The sequence below is a fragment of the Prunus mume genome, linkage group LG1 (genome assembly GCF_029339155.1).
Source record: "Prunus mume cultivar Tortuosa linkage group LG1, ASM2933915v1, whole genome shotgun sequence".
NCBI lineage: Eukaryota > Viridiplantae > Streptophyta > Magnoliopsida > Rosales > Rosaceae > Prunus > Prunus mume.
In genome coordinates this window covers 23598758-23619747 of record NC_142698.1, presented here as the reverse complement: position 1 = coordinate 23619747, position 20990 = coordinate 23598758, and the positions used below count along the sequence as shown (strand labels likewise).

The following is a 20990-nucleotide window of genomic DNA, read 5'->3' as shown; positions in this document are numbered from 1 at the left end:
CCGCTGTCTTTCTCCACTACCTGTTGAAAATGGCTTACAAATAAAGAATTTAGCTTCGTTTTTAGTTTTTGGCTTTGCAAAATCAAAACTATGCACAGATTCATAATGAGAGACAGTTATATTATCGCACAAATTTGTATACTGAGTACTGGAATGGTGCAGCCAGGATATAAAAGAAACTGGAGGGCAGATTGAATGAAGAACTCTGGTAGGACCATTATAACTTAATAAAATTAATTATATGTTGTATTGAACTGTTTGATTACTTTGAATATACAGACTTTTGTAGACTGTTGGCATCCTAAGTGAAGCAAGATTCGGCACATATTAATATTCAAAACTATTGATAACTAATGTTCACCTAAAAGCCCTGAGCACTCTCAAGACCAAATCTGGTTAAGAAAAATCTCAAGAGTCAGATACCTCAAAAATAAAGTTACTAGATAATTTCTCAGAACTCCCCATTAGAAGATGCTTTCCTAAACTGCAAGCATCAAACTCCTTCACCTTGATACAGATCCTAAGTACACGATCAAGATGAAGTATTCCAAAATTGATAACTTGGCTGCACTAGATAGGCATGGTAGTGAGAGCTCAATATATAGAATCAACTGTATCAAGATCTTCTGTGTAAGTAGACTAGCAAATACCCAAAAGACCGGGCTTCAGATTGATGTCCAAGTTCAAAACGGAGACTGGCACAAAGGGCAAGTTGACTTGTGAGAAGTTGAGAACCACTTATAGAGGCAGGCAGAATGGAACTTGTGCTTGCAGGTCCTGCATGGAAGGCGAGGAAGGCCGTGGTTTGTAGTATGGATGACACTGTAACAGATAGGGCATTCCTCCACGCCTTCAAATTCCTTGTCAAAGTTGCTCTTCCATATCTTGATAGCTTCTGCTAAAGCTCCATTCTACATCACACAAGTAAAGAAAATTATCCATTGGGTCCATCTGCCATATTATAACAACCTATTCATGTAATTTTGAGCCTTCCCTTTCATCTCGCTCACCTAATTTCATTATTGATCTACACCTGTTCTCTATAATAGAACGAGATTACCCCTCCCTCCCTCCCAAACATTCCCTTCCATAGGAAATGCCAAAAATACACAACTTGTAGTGAATCAAATTACCTTAGTTTCATCTACCAAAAAAAGAAAAAAAAAAAAGAGAAAACCAGTTTCAGAAGAGTGCTGCTTTTTCCACATATATTCTCATGGTCAAATCATATTTCATAATAGCATGAAAAATATTTCTCGGTCTTCAACCTTCTGCTACTAGGTGGGAAATGGAATTCACCAATAAATGGCAAGGTTAATTAATTCAATTTACCTGATTACGAACGAACGACGACATAGACATTAACCACTTCCTCTGCTTCACTTCACTAATCCCTAGGCTCCTCATACAATCAACATCAACGGGCCGTAATGGGTAAGACGAAGGAAGATGGATAACTAGATCCATTCCAGTCTCATCCTTTGTATAGGTAGCAACAACCTCATTTGCTGCTTTGCTTACGCTAATGGAAAAATTCTCATCAGCAAGATCATTCTTTTTAATCTGCATGAGAATTTAAATTCAGAGTTACATAATCGTAATCAGTAATGACAGTGCAAACATGGTTAAATTATGAATTATAACAACAGCTTTCTAAAAATTCCCACTTTATGAACAAGTTCCCCCTTAGAGAAGCAGCACAGAAATATAATTTTTTTGTCAAGATATCCACATGTCCTAAGCAATACAGAATTAACCAATCACTCTCAAGCTATACATACCAGGCTTAATTCGTTTGCGATGAGTGGTGGACTGCACCATGCTCTTGTAAAGGATTCAATTCCAGATAATGTAGAACGGTCACGTAAATCACTGAACCACTGTCTTACATAAGCAGGAAGAATGCGAAGCATCAAACCAAACATTGCTCCAGAAAGCGAAGCCATTTTCACTGGTTCAACGGGCCACAGAGATTGTACAGAAAACAATAATGAACCAGTAGTTATGGCACGTGTTGCTGCAGCTGCAGCTTCTGCTATACCAGCAGGAAGCTCTATATCTTTCTTCTTAATAACATGTGCCATGCCCAGTCCTAGAGGAATATGCTGGAAAAGGCAATCTAATATCACTGAATCAGCAGAATCTTGAATATACTGGACCAGTCTCTCCCTTGCAGGTGATGACGATGGTAATGACCACAAATGCGATAGCAACAAAGACCATGCCAGGAAGACATGTACCTGCAAATTTGAAAAAATCAAAATCAGAAATCAAAATGCCATCACAAAGAGAGCTAGTGATTACTAAGTAACTAGAGATATAATGATAGACCACAAGCCAGAGGATTGATTTGGTTACTAGTGAATGCACATTTACCCTTTGCTCTGCCACCAAATCCATTTCAAGAACCTGATGCGGTAACTTTTCAATCATGCAAGATATTTCCTCTTTCAAATGGATGCTTGTTTCTGTCGACATATTATGCGGGGATGAATCTTCTTCACTGTTAGTGACACCGTCCAAATAAGTTTTGTCTTCAACAATTGCCAAGTGTAAAACAGGTTCTGAAGAAATAATAGAATAAGCGGCGAACTGCAACAAAGGAATGGTTTTCGAAGAAAAGAGAATTGCATACAAAGAGCTAATAGGTCCTTTGCTCAGCCCCCAAAATTCTACTGACTTCACTGCCCTATCTCTAGCATTTGTTGACGAGTTGACAACACCTGAGGCCACCAACTCCCAAAACTGAGAATGTTCAAATCGAGACAACGAAATTAGAGATGCAGCCTCATCACAACAGGAACTTGCAATGGCCTCTGCAATGCCAGTGCAGAAGAACAACCGAAGTATACCTTCTAAAATTCGATCTTTGATGGGGTCCCATCTTTCCATTCTCAAGGGGTTTACGTTATCTGCATCTTCTGCTTGTCGGAGACCAAAAGGTCCACAAGACAGAGAAAATGATAAAAGGGCATTCTTGGCAATGTCTATAGGAAAGGGATCTGAAATATAAAGAATTGTCCCAAGCTTATTAAGGATAGAATCCAGGTTATGAGAAGTAAAGCTGCTAGTGATGGTGTCATTAACATTTTCAGCAATTTCCTCCATCAATACAACAGCCGACTGAATCCAGCGCCTTAACTGATATAACACAAACTCCCAGTCATCTTCATCAAATTCCTTCCAACAATAACCAACAGAAACAACGATTAGCCTTGAAAGCAAAGTCTGCACAACTGGAAGCTGATTGATTACAGTTGATGTGCCAGGACCCCTCTGCTTCCGAAATAATTCAAGTAGGAGTGTGCTCTCTTCAGAGCTGATATTTCTCTCCAGGGTCGGGGTTTCTAAGCCCCCTAGTGTACTAAAAGGATAACAAGATATAACCAACTGAAACCAATCCTCCATATCTACAAGAAGAAATCAAAATGAGGCATTAATACCATTTCTTAGCAGATTATACTGTAAATCAACAAAATGAACTGCAAGCACCATCAATCATGGCCCTTCATTACAAGTGAGAGACGAGGGAGGAAGGGCCCCCCACTTGATGCTCCGAAGTGGGGCATTCTCTATGTATGAAATCCAAACAGTTTCTATTCTTACTCTCAACCACACTGTTTGATTATATACTTACATTCTAAAACTGAAATGACTAAAAATATTTGTATTGACTTATAGAAAATTAAATGCATTTACCTTGTCCTGTTTGCCATGTGATCAGAGGCGGAAATGATATAGCTTTCTGGAGCCAGCCTGCAATAATATCAGGTACATGATTTTCCCCAGAAGAATCAGGTTGGGTATCTCTACTAGAGTCATGAGATCTGATGCTTCTTTGACTTAATGGTCGAATAAGAACATTAACAATCAGGGGAAGAATCCTCAAGCAGTTCGTATTTATAGCTTCACCAACAAAAAGTTTATTTACTAGCAGTTCAAATAGCATCATAGCCTTTTCTGTTTCCCATATATTATCTTTGAACAAAGTTAAAAGAAAAGCTACAAGAGCTCTCAAGAAAGGTTCTTCAATATCCTCCACTTCTTCACTTGAAGCAGGCCCCAGACAGACAAAATTCTGTGCACCACATCCTCCATGAATAAGTGCACCGTCAAGTAAAATGTTGAAAACAAAATCTAACAAGCTCTCCTGGGAAGAGTAATTTCTACTCTTCGCATATGCACTCAATGAAGGTAAGAATGAAGCAACAGCACATCCTCCTGGCCATTTCCAAGTACACAATATTTCAGCAGCAAGCCAGGATCGAGTATACTCTTTATTTGCTGTTTCCTGGGAAGGAGGGAGACTATGTTTTACATAACCCGCAACAACTCTATCAATCCCAAGTTCTGAGATGATCTTGACAATAAACGAAACAAACTTTCGATGGCCAAAGTCCTGCATTTGTCATATATTTAAAATCTAAGTCTCTACATCACATACAATAAAAGACGGCAAAAGCAATTTAACAAAAAGTAAAATCCAAAAATAAAATCAAGTAAACTATTTCATGAGCACAAGTAGAATCAGGATGAAACAGGTTCCCTGCTCTATTACTACTCTGAGAGAAAAACCATAAACTAGCATCAATGGCACAGTTATTGAGTTAATTCTGTTCTGAACTTAGCTGATTGGATCATTATATTTAACACAGTTCTAATTGAAGTTTGTCATTCGGTACTGGATTGATTGAGGAAGTGCAGAAAGCTCTACAACAATCCTCAATGACTTCAATACATTGATACATACTATTTTGGGGGTAGAATTATATTTCCTCTTTTCTAAGCACCTATTGGGAACCTGACAGTTTGGGGGATGATGAACTGATAACGTAACCAATAAAGAACGACAATAGATATCCAGCTAACAGACTACAACTCAACAAAGTGAGCAATCATGAGCGCATGTTTAACAGAAAAGAATTTGCGACCAATATATCAGTAACACCAAGGGCATCTGAGGGCTGGAAAAGTCATTCTAGGTACTATTGTATTTCAAGTTTCCAATCTCACAATGAAACTTCAAAGAGTATTGTGCTTTATAAGAGATATAGGTGCAACAGTTCGCACCAGTGGAGAGGTGTGCAACAGTTCGCATTATATTTGTAACACATGAAAAAAAAAATTAACAAGAAACATGGAAAAACAAGAATCAATAACACACGTACAAATTAATAATTCCCACTCACATGCACATCAGCAGAGAAGTTTTTTGCAACTAATCCCTCTGGGCTACTAAAATCGGGAACAATCCACAAAGGCCATCTTTCACCCTGGCAAAGAAGCTGGTCTAACAGATTTTGTTCCTCATACTGATCCTGAGAGAGACAATCAAGAACTTCAAGCATCCACAAGCAGCACAAAGATGTGAATTTTTCTGTGTCTAGTTTATCTTCATTGAAGATTGCAGATCTCATACACTGAATCAAACTACTCCCCAATGCCTGCCGATTGTGTAAGCTGAGGCTTTTCCAAAACTGATTACTTATCTTACATCGAAAAGCATGAAACAATTCACTAAATACCAGCCTGGACTTCAATTTTTCCTTTGATTCATCATCAGGGGCATCATCTCTTATAGTTACTAATACCAAAAACTCCCAATCAATTAAAAAAATTGCAGACAAGATAACTGAAACCAGCCCACTTTCTTCACCAAGTGTCTTCAAGGAAAATAAGGTGCCATCAAGTACTTCAAGAGCAAACTGAGCCATCTCAAACATCGTGACAGAACTTTCAAATTCCGGCCCAATATTGTTTGCCCCAGAAGTCAATAGATTGGGACTCAAAAGAGGACCTGCATTCCTGACCCAAGTAAAGGAGGAAGCCAGAATAAAAGAAAGCAACTTCTTGAAAACCTCCTCAAATATCAGGACCAATGCATCTCTCGACACAAAAGATGTTTGATTGTTTTTTGTTGAACCACCAACAACAGTACTGCAGGCAAGTAAAAAAGTTTAGGCCATGAAAGTGAAACACAACATTCAAATTATAATCAGATTCTGTTCTATTATAGGGATGAAAAAGTAAATAGCCTTTCCCATTTTCAAATTACAATATCAGCCACAGATATATAGAAATCAAGTTCAGAAACGTTATTTTCAGATGATCGATAGCTTTCCTTTGAAATAGAAAATTAGTCAACCCAAGAAAAGCAAGGACTGAAAATCCAGAGCTATTCCCATCTTAAGAAAATCAGTTGGAACAAATACTATACACATACCACACAAATTGAGAATTAGAAGTTCCGAAAGCAGGAGGGGAACAAGCAACAGCAACAGCAGCTGATTCTAGAAGCTCATGATGCCAGTGGTCTGGGTTGCCCATGGATACGTCTCCTTCCTTCCTGTTTGCAATTTTATCTCTTGCTTTCTCTAAGAGCATTGCCAATATGGTTATGCGGTCAGAGTCTAAAGAGGAAGTTGCAGATCCAGAGTGTTCCAGGTTAGTAGCATATCTGATAACAGTATCCCACTGTTCAAAGAAATATTCATCATCGAGCAATGCAAGTAACATATCAAGTCGAGCACTTAAGGAGCAACTATTCCCATGCAAACACCAAGGAACAATACTTTCCTTGAACATCTGCATGAATAGATCTGCCTCGATTTCTTTATCCTCCCCATCAGTAGAATGACTACAAGAAGAAAGATTATGTTGGATAAGAAGCTGTTGGACTATCTTGCGCGATCCAAATACAGAAACAGCAACCGATAGAATCTTCACACAACTTGATGAATCCTGATATCAAGAAGATAGAAGAGCGAATATCAAAAGTTAAAGAACATAACAATTAAACATAATATGTAAACTATGTTACATCTATTCTCAGCATAACATAATTCAATTCGGTGAATTCACTGCTCCTCTTTATGTCCATTACCATAACAATCTTTATCTTTGACCTTTTCTTTATTCTCAACAAGATTACTAAATCGAAAGATTTCCAGCAAGACAAGAATTGGAAGGCAGGGGAAAGACTTGATGGAAAGGCACGAAAGGTTGAGTTTTCTAAAACATGAAAGATGCACTGAACTTTTCTACTCCGCAAGCTCCAATTCAGAGAAAAACAAGTTAGCATGCAGGCATAGGTACCACTCTAATGTCATCCAATAAAAATCCAGGCAAGGGACCACAGATGTTCACCGTTAACCCAGAACATAGTTTAATCTATCCAGATATCACTATCTAGTATCCACAGAAGAAGAATAAATCTAGTTCTTAAAATAAATGTCTCAATCATCAGAAGGGTTGTGCAATAGCTACTTACATGTGATCTCATCAATGGGAAGGACATAGCCAACATTGGTCCAACTAGACAAACCAAAGGCCAACTTCTACCTTTCTGCATTGCAAATTCTCCAAGTAATGATATAAATTGATTAACCCGTTCAGCACACTCACTTTCTGTTTCCAAGTTACCAGCATTATGAAACAAACCCACACAACTCTCCTGAAATTCTGCAGAGAAAGCTGTGAGCAGATCATGCTCGAGCAAATAAATGCCTGAAAGAATCCCAACAATGCAGTTCCCCAACTCTTGCAAGTAGCTCATTGGGTACATAACATTCGTTGTTTCAACTGTCTTCTTGTTGGAAGTTAAGCCACTTTCACATGAATCTGCTGATAAACTGGAGAAGGTTTTCTCCTTAAGTTTTGAGCTACTAGAGAAAAGGTAGTCATGCCACAAAAGCTTTACCAGAACATTTTTAACAAGAGTTACTTGAAAATGAGAGACGGAATCCACCTTATCACAATATCTGGAAGAAAAAGGAAAAACGATTAAAAATCCAAAAATATAAGAAACATCAAAGTTAAAATATAAAATAAAAAGAAAAATATATAAACTGAAAATCCACAGGAACAAAACCAAACAGATTCAAAAAAATTGTAGAGTGTCATAAGAAAAAACTCACCTTGATGCATTACGCAATCCCCACAGAAAGCAGTCCTTAAATGCCCCAAAAAATGCTAGTCTATCTGCATTTGAGGAGTGGGATGTATTCCTTCCTGCCCATAGGTTCTGGAAAAATTCAAGCAAAAAGGTATCTCCCACTACTGTGTTAGATGGCACAGTGTCTAAGAATGGAACCAAGGCTGGATAAGAAATCTTCGGAGATCCAAAGCACCCATTTCTAAGAAAATTCCAAAATCGATTAAGTACAATTTTCTGTACATTAATGGAAGTCCAACTGTCAGGAAACCTTTTAGAAAATAGCAAAATTGCATCCCACATTGATGAATGACAAGCAGGATCCTTCTCCTGAAATGCACCAAATATTGCAGCAGCAAGAGCTTTCATATTTCCTTCATTAAAGGCATGAGGAATGTTTCTAATGAAACTACTTAATACAGAATATGTGGCTGAACGGATAGCAGAAATTGGAGATTTCAAGAAGTCTAGAAAATATTTATGAGCAGTGAACAACTTCTCAGCAAAAGAAATAGCCGTTTCCCTAGCCTTCAAAGCATGTTTTGGTTGAGCAGTTACGTTTTCAGTGCCTGGTCTTGCTGCTTGTAAGCTAACCAATACATCAAGAAGTGTAGCCAATGCCAGAAGTGATGAAGATATCACCTGCAATCCAACAGGATAGGAGACATTAAATCTGAAAGTATTTTTTCTTCTTTCAAGTCTTCTAATAAGACATATGCACATTTTTAATGTGTCCTACTTGACAATTTACCAATTATGATGCAGAAAATATTTTCCAAATGCATACCTGCTGATGCATCTCTTCTAATTCATCCAAAGCAGTTGCTTTATCAGACATACTTTGCGGTGTAAGTCTCAGATTTTCTTCCAAATAGATAAAAACCTCTGCTGTGCATAAAATTAAAGCATCTAATCTCTTTTCCTGAGCTGGAAAAGCTCCCTGTTGTACGCAACAATTAGACAGTCAAGTCAAAAGTTAAACCAGTCACATATGAAATGCAAAAGCTGCAAACGGAATTTCAATTCATAGGACCATCAATATACTTGATACATTCTGAATTTTGTATTCTAGACCCAACCTTAAATTTCTTTTTTTTTTGTTGAGAAAGGGATAGAAATCACAAATCTCTAAACCACAACACTGATTTTCATTCTTCATTTCAAGTAGAAATTCAATGCTGTTATTGATGCAAACTCTAGCATTTTTGGGACACTATCGTATACTAAGCAATGTAAAACCCCAATAAATGACAAACTTGGAAAAAGAACCTGCAACGAACGCTTTGCAACTTGAGAAACTTCAGAAACTGGGTCAAATTGAGAAAACCACCATGGTCCCATCAGAGACTTCAGCTGTGGAGCTAAGTCTCTCCTAAAACAAACAACCATTATTGTCTCAGTGCATTTATGAAAAATCAGGATAACCAACATTCTAGACAACTACGATGAGCTTAACAAGCAATCACTATGCATAAACATTAAAGGAAATCCAAAACAAAGGGGTGTATTAACTTGACAAATAGTTCGATGTGGAGACAATTTGAGAATGCAATAAAGAGGGGAGGGAATATTGGGGGGGGAGAGAGAGAGAGAGAGAGAGAGAGAGCAATGTGCAATTATGATTATGGTCACAATGTAGTTATGTGAACAAAATTTGCGTTTCTAAAACTAATCACTCTGTGCGGATTAATCAAATTATTCTGCTGTTTTCGAAACCACTCCTGACCTCAATAGGAGCTTATCCATCAAGCTAAAAAATGCTTACAATCAACCAATGCATAAGCAAACCAATGCAATGGATTTTCCAAGACACAACCAACAAGATGTAAAGCACAACACATAATTCTTCTTTAACTTCATAGATTTCCAAAAGGCATGTTTTATACAGAACCAAAAGGCAGGAAAAAAACAAAAGGTAAAAGTACGCAAAAGAGTTCAAACCCAACAGCGGTAACAAGATTGTTCATAGTATCATGAGTTGCTCGCCGAACTTCTCTATTGTAATCCACCACAAGCCTTTTGTATTCAAATGCCTACATAAGAAAGAGCTGCGTAAGTCTAAAAATTATGAAAACGGTTTTCAAAACCAAAATGCAAGATATATCCTTTCCAGTGACTCTAATGTTACTATGAAGAGATGAGAAACTATACCCATTGTGGAATGATAGGTATTATGTCCTTCGTGGACTTTTCCTTGAGCAGCGTGGATAGAGATGCCAAAGCTTTAAGCTATTTAAGAGCACAAGACAAATAAATTCTTATCATCATACATGAATAGAGATCAAATCCTTGAGGGCTAAAAAGACACACAGGTGAACAAGCTTTACCTTGGTGGTGGGATCTTTCCTTGCAAGCCTCTTCAAGTGTAGAGCCAATTCACTATCTACATCCTGCATGACCAAAAAAACAACATGGAACCAGATGAAGAAACTACTCTTGAAATGAAATTGCACATAAACTCCCTTATTAAAAAAAAAAAGTATTGAACTAATGAATTCCTTCATGTAGGGCCCATTACTTATAAACCTTAAACAAAAATGGGAACTTTTGTCTCATTAGTGACAGGTGGGTTCACTAATTAACCAAATGAATTTCACAGAAGGATATTATCACAGCTTGTAAGAATTTCTAAATCAAAGAAAGAAAAAAAAACTTCAAATTGAATTCTACCACAGTATATAAGTGTGAAAGTTAAATAAACTATCAATGCATTTAGCATTAAGAATAAATAAATAAAGTACACGATTTAAGATCCAATTTTGGTCCTTGTATTCTACTTCTCAATGCACTAACCATAAAAACAGCGATGCTAGGCCAATTGAAGAAATAAATGGATCAAAATAAATGGATCTGAATTTTCTCATTCCAACTTTTACTCTAAGTTTGGAAAATCTGAAGGAAGGGGATCTGCTTCGCGAAGAAAGAAAGGAAACGACATAACGGGTGAAGCCTATAAATCGAAGGATGCTTCGGAGGGGGAATCCTGCAACTCTTTCGAGTGGTTATCGATTTCTTCAGAGGATTCGAAGGATGGAGATCTTAATTCTGAGTCGGAGGAAGTGGTTGACGTCATTGAATGCAACGACGAATCCATTGCTGGGCTTCTCGAAGACTGTGGAGTGCCAGCTGTTCCGACGGAGCCAGACCAAGCAATCAAAAGGGGGGCTAAGTTCCAGGTCGCGCATGATAGTGTCGACATTTTCAACACTGCTGCGCTGGATGGAGTCGCAACTAACGACTTAGTCCCGATTCTTGTTGGAGAGGCTGATTTGGGGGATGGGCTCAAGGTGGGGTGGGGGTAAGTCATCTAGTGGTCGAGGGTGGCAGATTGGCACCATCTATCCCTATTACAAATGAGGTCAGGATTGAAGAGGAAGGGGCTGGGGTCGTTGTTGGGGATGCAAGTTCTGAGCAGAGTCTGGTCTTAAAGCATTTTAGAAGGAAAAAAAAAAAAAAGGTCGTGGCAAAGGTCCCTGGCAGGATAAAGGCAAAAATGCTCGAATCTTGTCAAAGCTGAATCTGTCTATTGTTCCTATTAAGAAGAACTTAATCATCGATAGTTTCAACAGAACAAGCAAATCGAGATTGAGCAGTGATCATGGCAAGAAGGGGAAGGGATATTCGTATGCTCCAGAGTTGGAAGTGGACAGCTTGGAGCAGAAGTTGTTGCAAAGGGCTGTTCAGTTTAATCAATGAAGATTATCTCTTGGTATATAAGAGGTCTGGGAAGCAGAAGAAAGAGGCTGGTTTTGAAGGAACAGTTGGTGTGGCTCAGGCAGGAAATCGTAATTTTGCAAGAGACTAAGAAACAAGCAATTGACAGGAGATTGGTGGCTAGTGTGTGGGGTTCTAGATTCAGGGATTGGGTCTGTTTGCCTTCAACAGGCAGGTCTGGTGGTATTGTGATTATTTGGAATACTCAGTTTATTTGGTATCTGACTCAGAAATTGGAGAGTTTTCGGCTTCGATTAAAATTAGAGGAATCTCCAGGGTTGATCACTTTCTTGGTCAGATATATGGTTCTTAAAGAAGAGATAAGATGGAGACAAAAGAGAAAAGTGGAGTGGGCTAGAGATGGTGATGGGAACACAAAGTTCTTCCACCGATTGGCCAACGGAAGGAGGAAGAGTTCATTGAGAGGTTGGAGGTGGTGGGATCAAGGGTGATTGTTAATGAAGCTGAGATTGAGTCTGAAGTTATTAACTTCTTCAAAATTCTTTATAGTAGTAATGAAGAGGTGGGTTGGGGCTTGGAGGGTTTAAATTGGAATCGAATCAGTAATGATGAGGCGGTGTGGCTTGAGAGACCCTATGAAGAGGAGGAGGTCAAAAGGGCTGTATTTGATTGTGGGAGAGATAAATCTCCTAGGCTTGATGGTTTCTCTATGCTTCTTTTCCAATCTTGTTGGGAAACTATGAAATTTGAACTCTTGAAGGTTATGGAGGAGTTTTACTACAGTGGTATTATCAACGTTGTCACCAACGAAACGTTTATTTGCCTTATCCCCAAAAAGAGGGAGTGCATAAGAGCGAGTGATTTTGGGCCTATTAGTCTTGTGACAAGCTTGTATAAGGTGGTATCTAAAGTTTTAGCTTCGAGACTGAGGGAGGTGATGGGAGCACTATCTCCCTTTCCCAGGGAGCTTTCGTGAGCGATAGGCAGATATTGGATGCTGCCTTGATCGCTAATGAGGTGGTGGAGGAGAGTGGAGACATAATAAAGCTTGATTGGCTTTCAAAATTGGCTTTGAGACAGCTTATGATCATGTGGAGTGGCACTTTGTGGATGATGTTATGGTCAGAAAAGGGTTTTGGGGCAGGTGAAGAAGTTGGATTTGAGGTTGTCTCGATTCAGCAAATTTCTCTATTATGATCAACGGCAGGCCTAGAGGCAAATTTAAGGCATCCAGAGGGTTGAGACAAGGGGACTCTCTTTCTCCTTTTCTTTTCACATTGGTGATTGACGTGCTGAGTCGTATTCTTGAGAAAGCTCAGGAAATGGATGTGCTTCATGGTCTTGTTGTTGGACATGATCGGGTGGAGGTGTCCCACCTCCAATTTGCTGATGACACGATGTTCTTCATCAGGGACAAGCCGGAGTATTGGCATAACCTGCTTGAGACGCTTGATTTATTCTGTTTCGTTTCAGGCATGAGAATTAATAAGGCGAAATGTTTGTTAGTAGGCATCAACTACAACGAAGGAGATCTGTCTGGGTTGGCTGGGGCTTGGGGCTGCAAGCCGGGAGTCTGGCCTATATTGTATTTGGGCCTTCCCCTTGGTGGGAACCCTAGAGTCCTCAGTTTTTGGGATCCGGTTGTGGAGAAGGTTAAGAATTTGGGCCTTCCCCTTGGTGGGAACCCTAGAGTCCTCAGTTTTTGGGATCCGGTTGTGGAGAAGGTTAAGAAAAGGCTGCAAAAATGGAAGAAGGTTTGTTTATCCAAAGGTGGTAGGCTCACTTTCATTCAGGCCGTCTTGAGTAGTATTCCCATTTATTACATGTCTCTCTTCAAAATGCCAATTTGTATCGCGAAGTACGTTGAGAAGCTGATGAGAGATTTCTTGTGGGAGGGTATGGACGGCGGGACGAATTCTCATTTGGTTAAGTGGGAGGTTGTTGGAAGATCAAAAGGCAATGATGGGGGCGGGGTTTTTAAAATCAAGGAACAGGGCTTTGTGTACCAAATGGCCGTGGCAGTTCTCCAAAGAACCTGATTATCTTCGGCACAAGGTGATAAGTAGTATTTATGGTAAGAGCGCCAATGGATGGAATGTGATTGTTCCGTTGCGTGGTTCTTGTCGTAATCCATGGAATAATATTTCTAGTGGATACCCTGTGTTTCTTCTTGGGTGTAATTTTGTGGTGGGAGGACAGGAGAGGGTGAGATTTTGGGAGGATGATTGGTGTAAGAGAGAAGAGAGGGGGGGGGGTGTACTCAAAGAGGTTTTTCCTAGACTTTTCAATCTGTCCGGCAAACAGAATTCCAACATTTCTTCAATTGTGAGTAATGGAGTGTTTCCTCACAATTGGGATTTTGGGTTTAGAAGGAACCTCGCGGTGGGGGAAATGGATGAGGTGACTAGGCTACTGGATATCCTGGATGAAGTTAGACTTAATCCCTCTAGGAGGGACTACAGAAGATGGAAGCTAGATCAATCAGGGATGTTCTCATGCCATTCTTTCTATTCCTTCATTCAGGATAATGGTTCTGTGGAGGAATCCCTCCGTACAATCAGATTTGGAAAAGCAAGACTCCCCCAGCCTCCCCCAAAGGTTAAAATTCTTGTATGGCAAGTTGCTATTGGGAAAGTTAATACTTGTGATCTTATGCAGCGGCATCGCCCTTTTATGTGTTTATCCCCTCATTGGTGTGTGTTTTGTAATTTGGATTGGGAGAGTGTGAATCATATGTTCATCCATTGCCCTTATTCAATCAAGGTGTGGTGGTTACTGCTGAGGGAAGTTGAAGCCATTTGGGTTACCCCTAAAGGATGTTTTCGGCTGCTTTCTTCCAATTTTGCTGCACTGGGTAAGGGGAAGAAGACTAAAGTTCTCTGGGGCTGTTTAGTACAGGGAATTTTCTGGAACTTATTGATGGAGAGTAACAGAAGAATCTTTAAGGACTATAAGGGTGTGGGGGTGGATGAGCTGTGGGATAGAGTGAAACTTTGGGCGGCTTTATGGGTGTCTGTTACTAATGTTTTTAAGAATTTGACTGCCTCTTCTATAGGGCGTGATTTGCGTGCGGCAGTGAAGTGATGAGCTCCTACGCTCTCTTGTTCTGACTTTATTGCTTGTTTCTTCTTGGCTGTGTTTTCTTTTTAGGCTTGTTTATTGTGGATGCATTTGCATCCTTTGTCTTTCTTTGTGGATTCCTTATCTACTTGTTTTGTTCTTGTTTCTCTTTTGAATATTTAAGTTTCTATTTAAAAAAATGCACTAACCATAAAAACATGAACTAAACCAAAAAGCGAAAAGAAAATTTTCCAATAATTTGGAAAACGCACCAAATAGGGCTTTGAATCTTCAGTTGCAAGAGAAGCCTCGAGGCGAGAACCGCCAACATAGCCGCCAAAGCCCACCGAGACAGTAGAACCCGACGGCACCAGCGACGCCGCCAGACTATCAAAATTCATACAATCAAAAGTTGGGCACATGAGAATATTAATACAAAATTCAAAAAGCTTTAAAATTTTGAGTATTTTCAACAACAAAAATTACCTGCTACTTGAAGGGCGTGCCTTGCTCCTAGCGGCTTCTCCTTTCTGTTTTCCCATTCCTGTTCACTTCTTGATGACAAAGCTGAAACGACGGCGTGCGGTCAAAATATATATATATATAAATTGAGCGAAATGAAAAGACGCCGCTTTGGAGCTGTTTACTGGGGGCTTCGCGGGTGGGGAGACCGTCGTTTGTGTGATTGTAATTTCTGTATCAGTGGAGGCGAAGGGGGAGGATTGTCGAGATCGTGTACGGAAAGGTGTAGAATAAATAGAGTTGTTGGACTAATAGTATTCCTAGTAGAAATGGGGGTACTTTTGTCAATTGCAAACCCCTTGACCGGTTGACCGATCTGTCTCCTACGTGGCACTGAAAAATCGGAGGAGAAGTCGAAACGTTGTCGTATCTCGGACAAATTTTTACAAAACAAACTTGAAGTCTGAGGTTAGTTTGGCAGTTACTATATAGTATGGTAGGGTTTGAATTACGTGGATTTTTGTTAAGAGTTCTAATCTCAGTCATCTATTAAAAATGTTTCTAAAGTCAAATAAATCTGATGATTAAAATAAAAAAAATCCTTAACATAAAATAAATAATGAAACGAAAATGAATAATATTTAAGTGGCACAAACTTGGTTGATAAAGAAACAACCCGCCACGTGGCAAAAATTGGTCACTCTCGAAGTACCACCGCAAGATCCTGACCGTAGAAAACGGAATTTGAGGCGTAGAGTTCAAACAGTGAAATAAGGGTTAATATATTCCAACGGTCGAATTGGATTCACTGCATTAGTCCATTTTAATAAGATACGCCTGTCGAGAGAGATGAGGCAGGGAAGAAAGATTGGATCAGAAATTCCAGAAACCCTAATCGCGGAGGAGAAAGAATCAGAAGAAGGACGATTCTTCGCCTGCTATCTGTTGACCTCTCGCAGCCCCCGCTACAAGGGCCACACCTATATTGGGTACCTTCCATCTTCCCCCAATTCTTTTTTTTCTTTTTTTTCAAATTCTCAATCTGTTCAGAATAATCAGATCAGTCTTGATTTGAACATTTTCGATCTGAACTTCTTTAAAGTTTGAGACTTTCTTTTAGAGCTTGGATTAATAAGGGAGCCCACTTTAACTCTGTGTCTTTGTGTGTGTTTCTTTGGGTGATGCTGATACAGATTCACAGTGAACCCACGGCGTCGTATAAGACAGCACAATGGTGAAATAGGGCAAGGTGCTTGGAGAACGAAGCGGAAGCGTCCATGGGAGATGGTCTTGTGCATCTATGGTTTCCCAACTAACGTTTCTGCTCTCCAGGTCTCTTCATTTCTTTCTTTTTGTCTCTTTACAATTACTTGTCTATGCATTGCTCTGTATGATCTGTCTATGTTTTTAATTTGATTGATTGGGACCAAATTAGATACAAATTTCTTGAGAATTATATTCTGATAATTATGTCATTTGAGGATATTTCCAGCTTGGTTGGGTTGGGACCCATCTTGAGTTGGCACCAATTCTAGGATCAATTTGGAACTGGTTAAAATTTGATTAATTGGGATTGAAGGTTTTTATTATTATTTTAGGATTGATATTAATTGGAAATTTGGGACCTTCTTTCTAATATTCCCTTTGGAACTTTGCAGTTTGAATGGGCATGGCAGAACCCAACTGTATCAAAGGCAGTTAGGCAGGCTGCTGCAAGCTTTAAATCCCTGGGGGGGCTTGTCAGTAAGATCAAACTTGCATACACCATGCTCACCCTCCCTCCTTGGCAGAGGTATCATCTTATTATCTTCCTTGTGAGTTGTGAATGGGTGAATATACATATGCTTTTGCTCTTATTGATGGAAAGTGATATTGTTTGTATGTATCATCAGCTTGAACATCACTGTAAACTTCTTTTCAACCCAGTACACCAAACATTCTGCTGGTTGTCCACGCCTTCCAGAACAGATGAAGGTCAATGTCTGCTCCATGGATGACCTTCCTTCATGTACTAAACTATCTGATGAGCTTTTGATAAATGAAGATGAGTGGTGTAATGAAAGGGAATTTGATGACGATATGAATACCAGTACACTACACGATGAAACAATATCGGACTTCATGGGTCATAATTCAGCAGATGATCAGCAGAGTAATAGTGGCAATAGAATGAATGAAGTATATGGATGCACTAAAGAAGTTGGAGAAGATGAGTGGTATAATGGAAGAGAATGTGATGAAGCTATGAATGATGGTACATTACAGGAAGAAACATTATCTGATCTTATAGTTCAAATTTCAGCAGATGATCAGCAGGATAATACCGGCAAGACAATTAACAAAGCACATCGAGGCAGTCAAGAAGTAGGAGGGGATTGTACAGAGCAATTTGGTTTTATCGCATCGCCAGTGAGAATGCCATCTTCAAATGTCACCACCTCATTTGGCACAGAAGTAACTAAAGATATAGGATCTGCTGATGCCATTAGTGTTAAATTGGGCCGACCTGCAATGGAACAATTGACAACTATAGTTGCAGACCATCAGTCTCCCAGCAGAAGCTATCTCCAGCCTTGTGGAGCTGAGGTAATAGATTTGACAACCCCAGCTCCCCTATGCAGAAGCCATTTATGTGGCAAGAAGAGTGGAGTTGCTCCTGTTTGTCCTCAGATTATTGATTTGACTAAGTCTCCCAATGTCATCCAACTATAGAAGGACTTGGACATGTATACTACAACAATCAAACAAGTTTATATATGTTTGATGATTTTATGGTTTGGTAGAATAATTTAGAGGAATTTATTGTCATCTTTGCCTGATGGCACATTGTAATCACAATAGTAATAGCCTTCTGGTTCAAGTCTTACAGTTTGAATGAAATAAAAGATCTTTATTACTCGCTACATTTCATTCTGTTATTGTATATCACATTTCATCCGGTCTATGAATTATGAAACTGGACGACATAATAAAATTTAAGAACTTTGAAGCCTTAAATTACACTTATAACCGCAAGGTTATCTTATCATCTTATTTAGTGTTATGACCTACCTCTTTTTTTTTTTTTTTTTTGCCAAAGTTAGGAAGGGGTAGGGGGGAAAGTCACACACACATACCAAGGAGGCAAACTTAGGACCACTAGGGAGAACACCAAAAGCCTAGGCCTATCCCCCACCTTTATTTTGCTATGTTTTTTCATTTTAACTCCAAATACTTTGATTGGTAAAATATAGACATTAACTTAAAATTTGAAGTAACAATGGAAATTGTGAAAAGCAAATAGCCTTTGCTAATAAACTTTGGAATCTGTAAGAAGAGTCTGGAAAAAAATAAAATAAAGCTTTGGAAAAAAGATTTGTCAATCTTTTTTTGTCAGATTGGGGAAAAAAAAAAAAGTTTAACCAGTGCAGAAGTCCCATGTTTCTGGATTGAGTTGATAATTTCACAAGAATCTCTCAAGTTCTTGCAAGCCTTTTTTCCTTTTTTCGGTCAAAAAAGAACAGGGTAATCACTTATTTTTACTGCATGTAGCTTAAACCTTGACATGAGGGCATGCGTTTTCGAACTTGTGTTTTGAGTTCAACTATATGATATGATAAGCACTTGGAGAGCAGGACAGAAAAGGGGTCCCTCTCATAGTTAGCATTCATCTACCACAACGCTTACAAATTCTTTAATCTTTTTTAAAGGGTCCAAATCATTGAATAATCTCAGAAAGAAAAAAAAAAAAAAAAAAAAAAAAAGAATTTTAAAGCAAAATGCAAAATGTTTATCAAGATCAAAAGTATCAAGATATTCAAAATTAAAATTAGCTAGTTTAATATATATGTAAACCAGATACGAAAAATAAATGCAGAAGCTCCCTTAATAAAAATAGGCAAGAAAATACATGACCATAATAACATCGAAAAAGACATTCGGAATTTGAATCTTTGTGACCATGTGCATACAAGAACAGCAACAAATTTATTAAGATTGTCATGACTCCCAAGGATAAACACAAAGTTGAAACTTTTGCAGACTGAAATGTACAAATAAACATAAGATACCATGGGAAAGCTGGCAATTTGTTACTATTGTGGCTGATGCTGTTGTAGTTGTTCTTCTTGTGGCTGCAGTTGCAGTTGTTGCTGCTGCTCCTGCAGCTGTTGCTCTTCCTCACCTTGCCAAACCCAGACTATGAGCTCATCCATTAATACAGTGAAAATTAGACAACTACAACTATCACTTGTAGAATTAATGTCTTATATACCAGCTATGAGCTCATCCATTAATGATTGGATCAGTTACATTAGTTGTTATCAGCTAATGATTGGTTGCCCGCATCCTCAATGTTAGTTGGGTTACAAACTTCCACTACTTGGGTTTCACCAATGTCGAAGGTAGTCGGATCATCATCGTCATAGAACACAAGATCAACACCAGTTAGACAGTTAGCAAATGATTGGTTGCCCACATTCTCCAAGTTACTTGGGTTTTCACCAATGTCGAAGGTAGTCGGATCAACATCGTCATAGAACACAAGATCAGCACCAGTTAGACAGTCGATTAATGATTGGTTGCCCATATTCTCCAAGTTACTTGGGTTGCAAGCTTCCTCTTCTTGTGTTTCACCAAGTTGATGTTTGTTGATGCAGAAAAATGGTTCTGCACTTTCCCGCGCAACTTAGTGATTTTGTTACCTTCGGTATGCTATGACTTCGGTAGTAAGTTATACCTGTAAGATAGCAAACGCTCGGTAAGTCCTAGGTACCGGTGTGATACCGGCCGAAGGCTCTCCGATGCTTAAGTAAGTACGGATTTAGTAAGTTTGAACTACAAATCAATAGGCAGTATGCTGTTAGTTCTGATTGATTACCTCCAAGCTGAGATGGTTGCCCTCTTTTATAGGCCTTGGGAGGTGTGCATTTTGCTTAGAGTTTCGATGTGGGACTGTGGACATTGATTGTGAGGCTGCCACGTGTTCCGGATGCCAAGGTTGCCCTAATAGAGCGATCGGTAGGTAAGATGCCGAAGCTAGATGCCGAAGGCTCCCATAGCTCCAGCTTGGTCCACGTGTCAAATGTTTATTGGCTGTTCATTTTGGTATAAACAATGTTCAACGATGAAGATAGTATTATCGTCAAAGAATGTTGGATAACTCGGATCAACATCATATGAGCCCACAAGATCAACACCAGTTAGACTAGAATAAAAGCCTTGTTGTACATGTGCTGATGATTCTGTTGATCCCATTTGATACTCTTTTTCCATATTTTTATTTGTGCTCCTCATCTTTTGTACTTGATCTTGTAATGGACGCTTTAAGTTTGTTTCCTTAATTTCGGCCCTATCGTTCTTCCTCATCCAACAAATGACAAAATCAAAATTGTAACTACAATCAGTGTAGTCATTCTTGGGACCATCAAAAAGACTATATTCATCTTGTAGCCACCCTGTGTGGTCCTCGGAACCTTGATTCTTGTAGCAAAAATTTCTCTTTCGGCCAATGAGGTTAGTGTTAGTGTTTCCATTCAACCAATTTGGAGGATTCTATTTCACTCCAAGTACCGCCTTGGCCAACCCTACGATCCATGTGCTTTGGGGTTAACCTCTTGAGCTCAAAGATGAAATACAAGTCTTGATCAACAAGTTGAGGCCCTCCGTACTCTTTCCAAATCTCGGACAACTCTAACTTAGGCATGGAAGACTTTGTGGTATGGTGGCATTAATGGCTTTCTCTCTACCAAAAATTTGTAGAGAAAGAAACCCACAAGCTCTTGATCAGTGGGGTGAAAATGGAACCTAACGGCACATTCTCATGTGCCATTTGCTTACTGCTAATTAACTAACAAAAGAGAAGAGGATTTCTAAGTTTCTT

General features: G+C 39.1%; 2 protein-coding genes across 3 annotated transcripts; one reads left to right on the top strand and one right to left on the bottom strand.

Moving 5' to 3' along the window:
• Nucleotides 1–191: 191 nt before the first annotated feature.
• LOC103329920 (HEAT/U-box domain-containing protein) lies at nucleotides 192–15395 on the bottom strand. Of its 2 annotated transcripts, none has more exons than XM_008232485.2 (16): nucleotides 15155–15395; nucleotides 14941–15055; nucleotides 10261–10323; nucleotides 10085–10162; nucleotides 9875–9966; nucleotides 9203–9305; nucleotides 8721–8873; nucleotides 7917–8575; nucleotides 7271–7760; nucleotides 6224–6741; nucleotides 5190–5937; nucleotides 3700–4399; nucleotides 2377–3410; nucleotides 1782–2240; nucleotides 1333–1563; nucleotides 192–911 (listed from the first exon to the last, which is right to left on the bottom strand). In XM_008232485.2, exons 1-16 carry the CDS (start codon nucleotides 15208–15210, stop codon nucleotides 684–686), a joined length of 5727 nt encoding a protein of 1908 aa, XP_008230707.2. In that variant the 5' UTR covers nucleotides 15211–15395; the 3' UTR covers nucleotides 192–683. The 2 variants fall into 2 exon arrangements, with proteins under 2 accessions (XP_008230707.2, XP_088906058.1); XM_089049932.1 differs by having other exon boundaries at nucleotides 9880–9966; nucleotides 15155–15363.
• Nucleotides 15396–15935: 540 nt separating this feature from the next.
• Nucleotides 15936–18033, top strand: LOC103329817 (uncharacterized). The gene is made up of 4 exons (XM_008232372.2): nucleotides 15936–16119; nucleotides 16324–16462; nucleotides 16789–16922; nucleotides 17023–18033. Exons 1-4 carry the CDS (start codon nucleotides 15980–15982, stop codon nucleotides 17840–17842), a joined length of 1233 nt encoding a protein of 410 aa, XP_008230594.2. The 5' UTR covers nucleotides 15936–15979; the 3' UTR covers nucleotides 17843–18033.
• Nucleotides 18034–20990: the final 2957 nt, after the last annotated feature.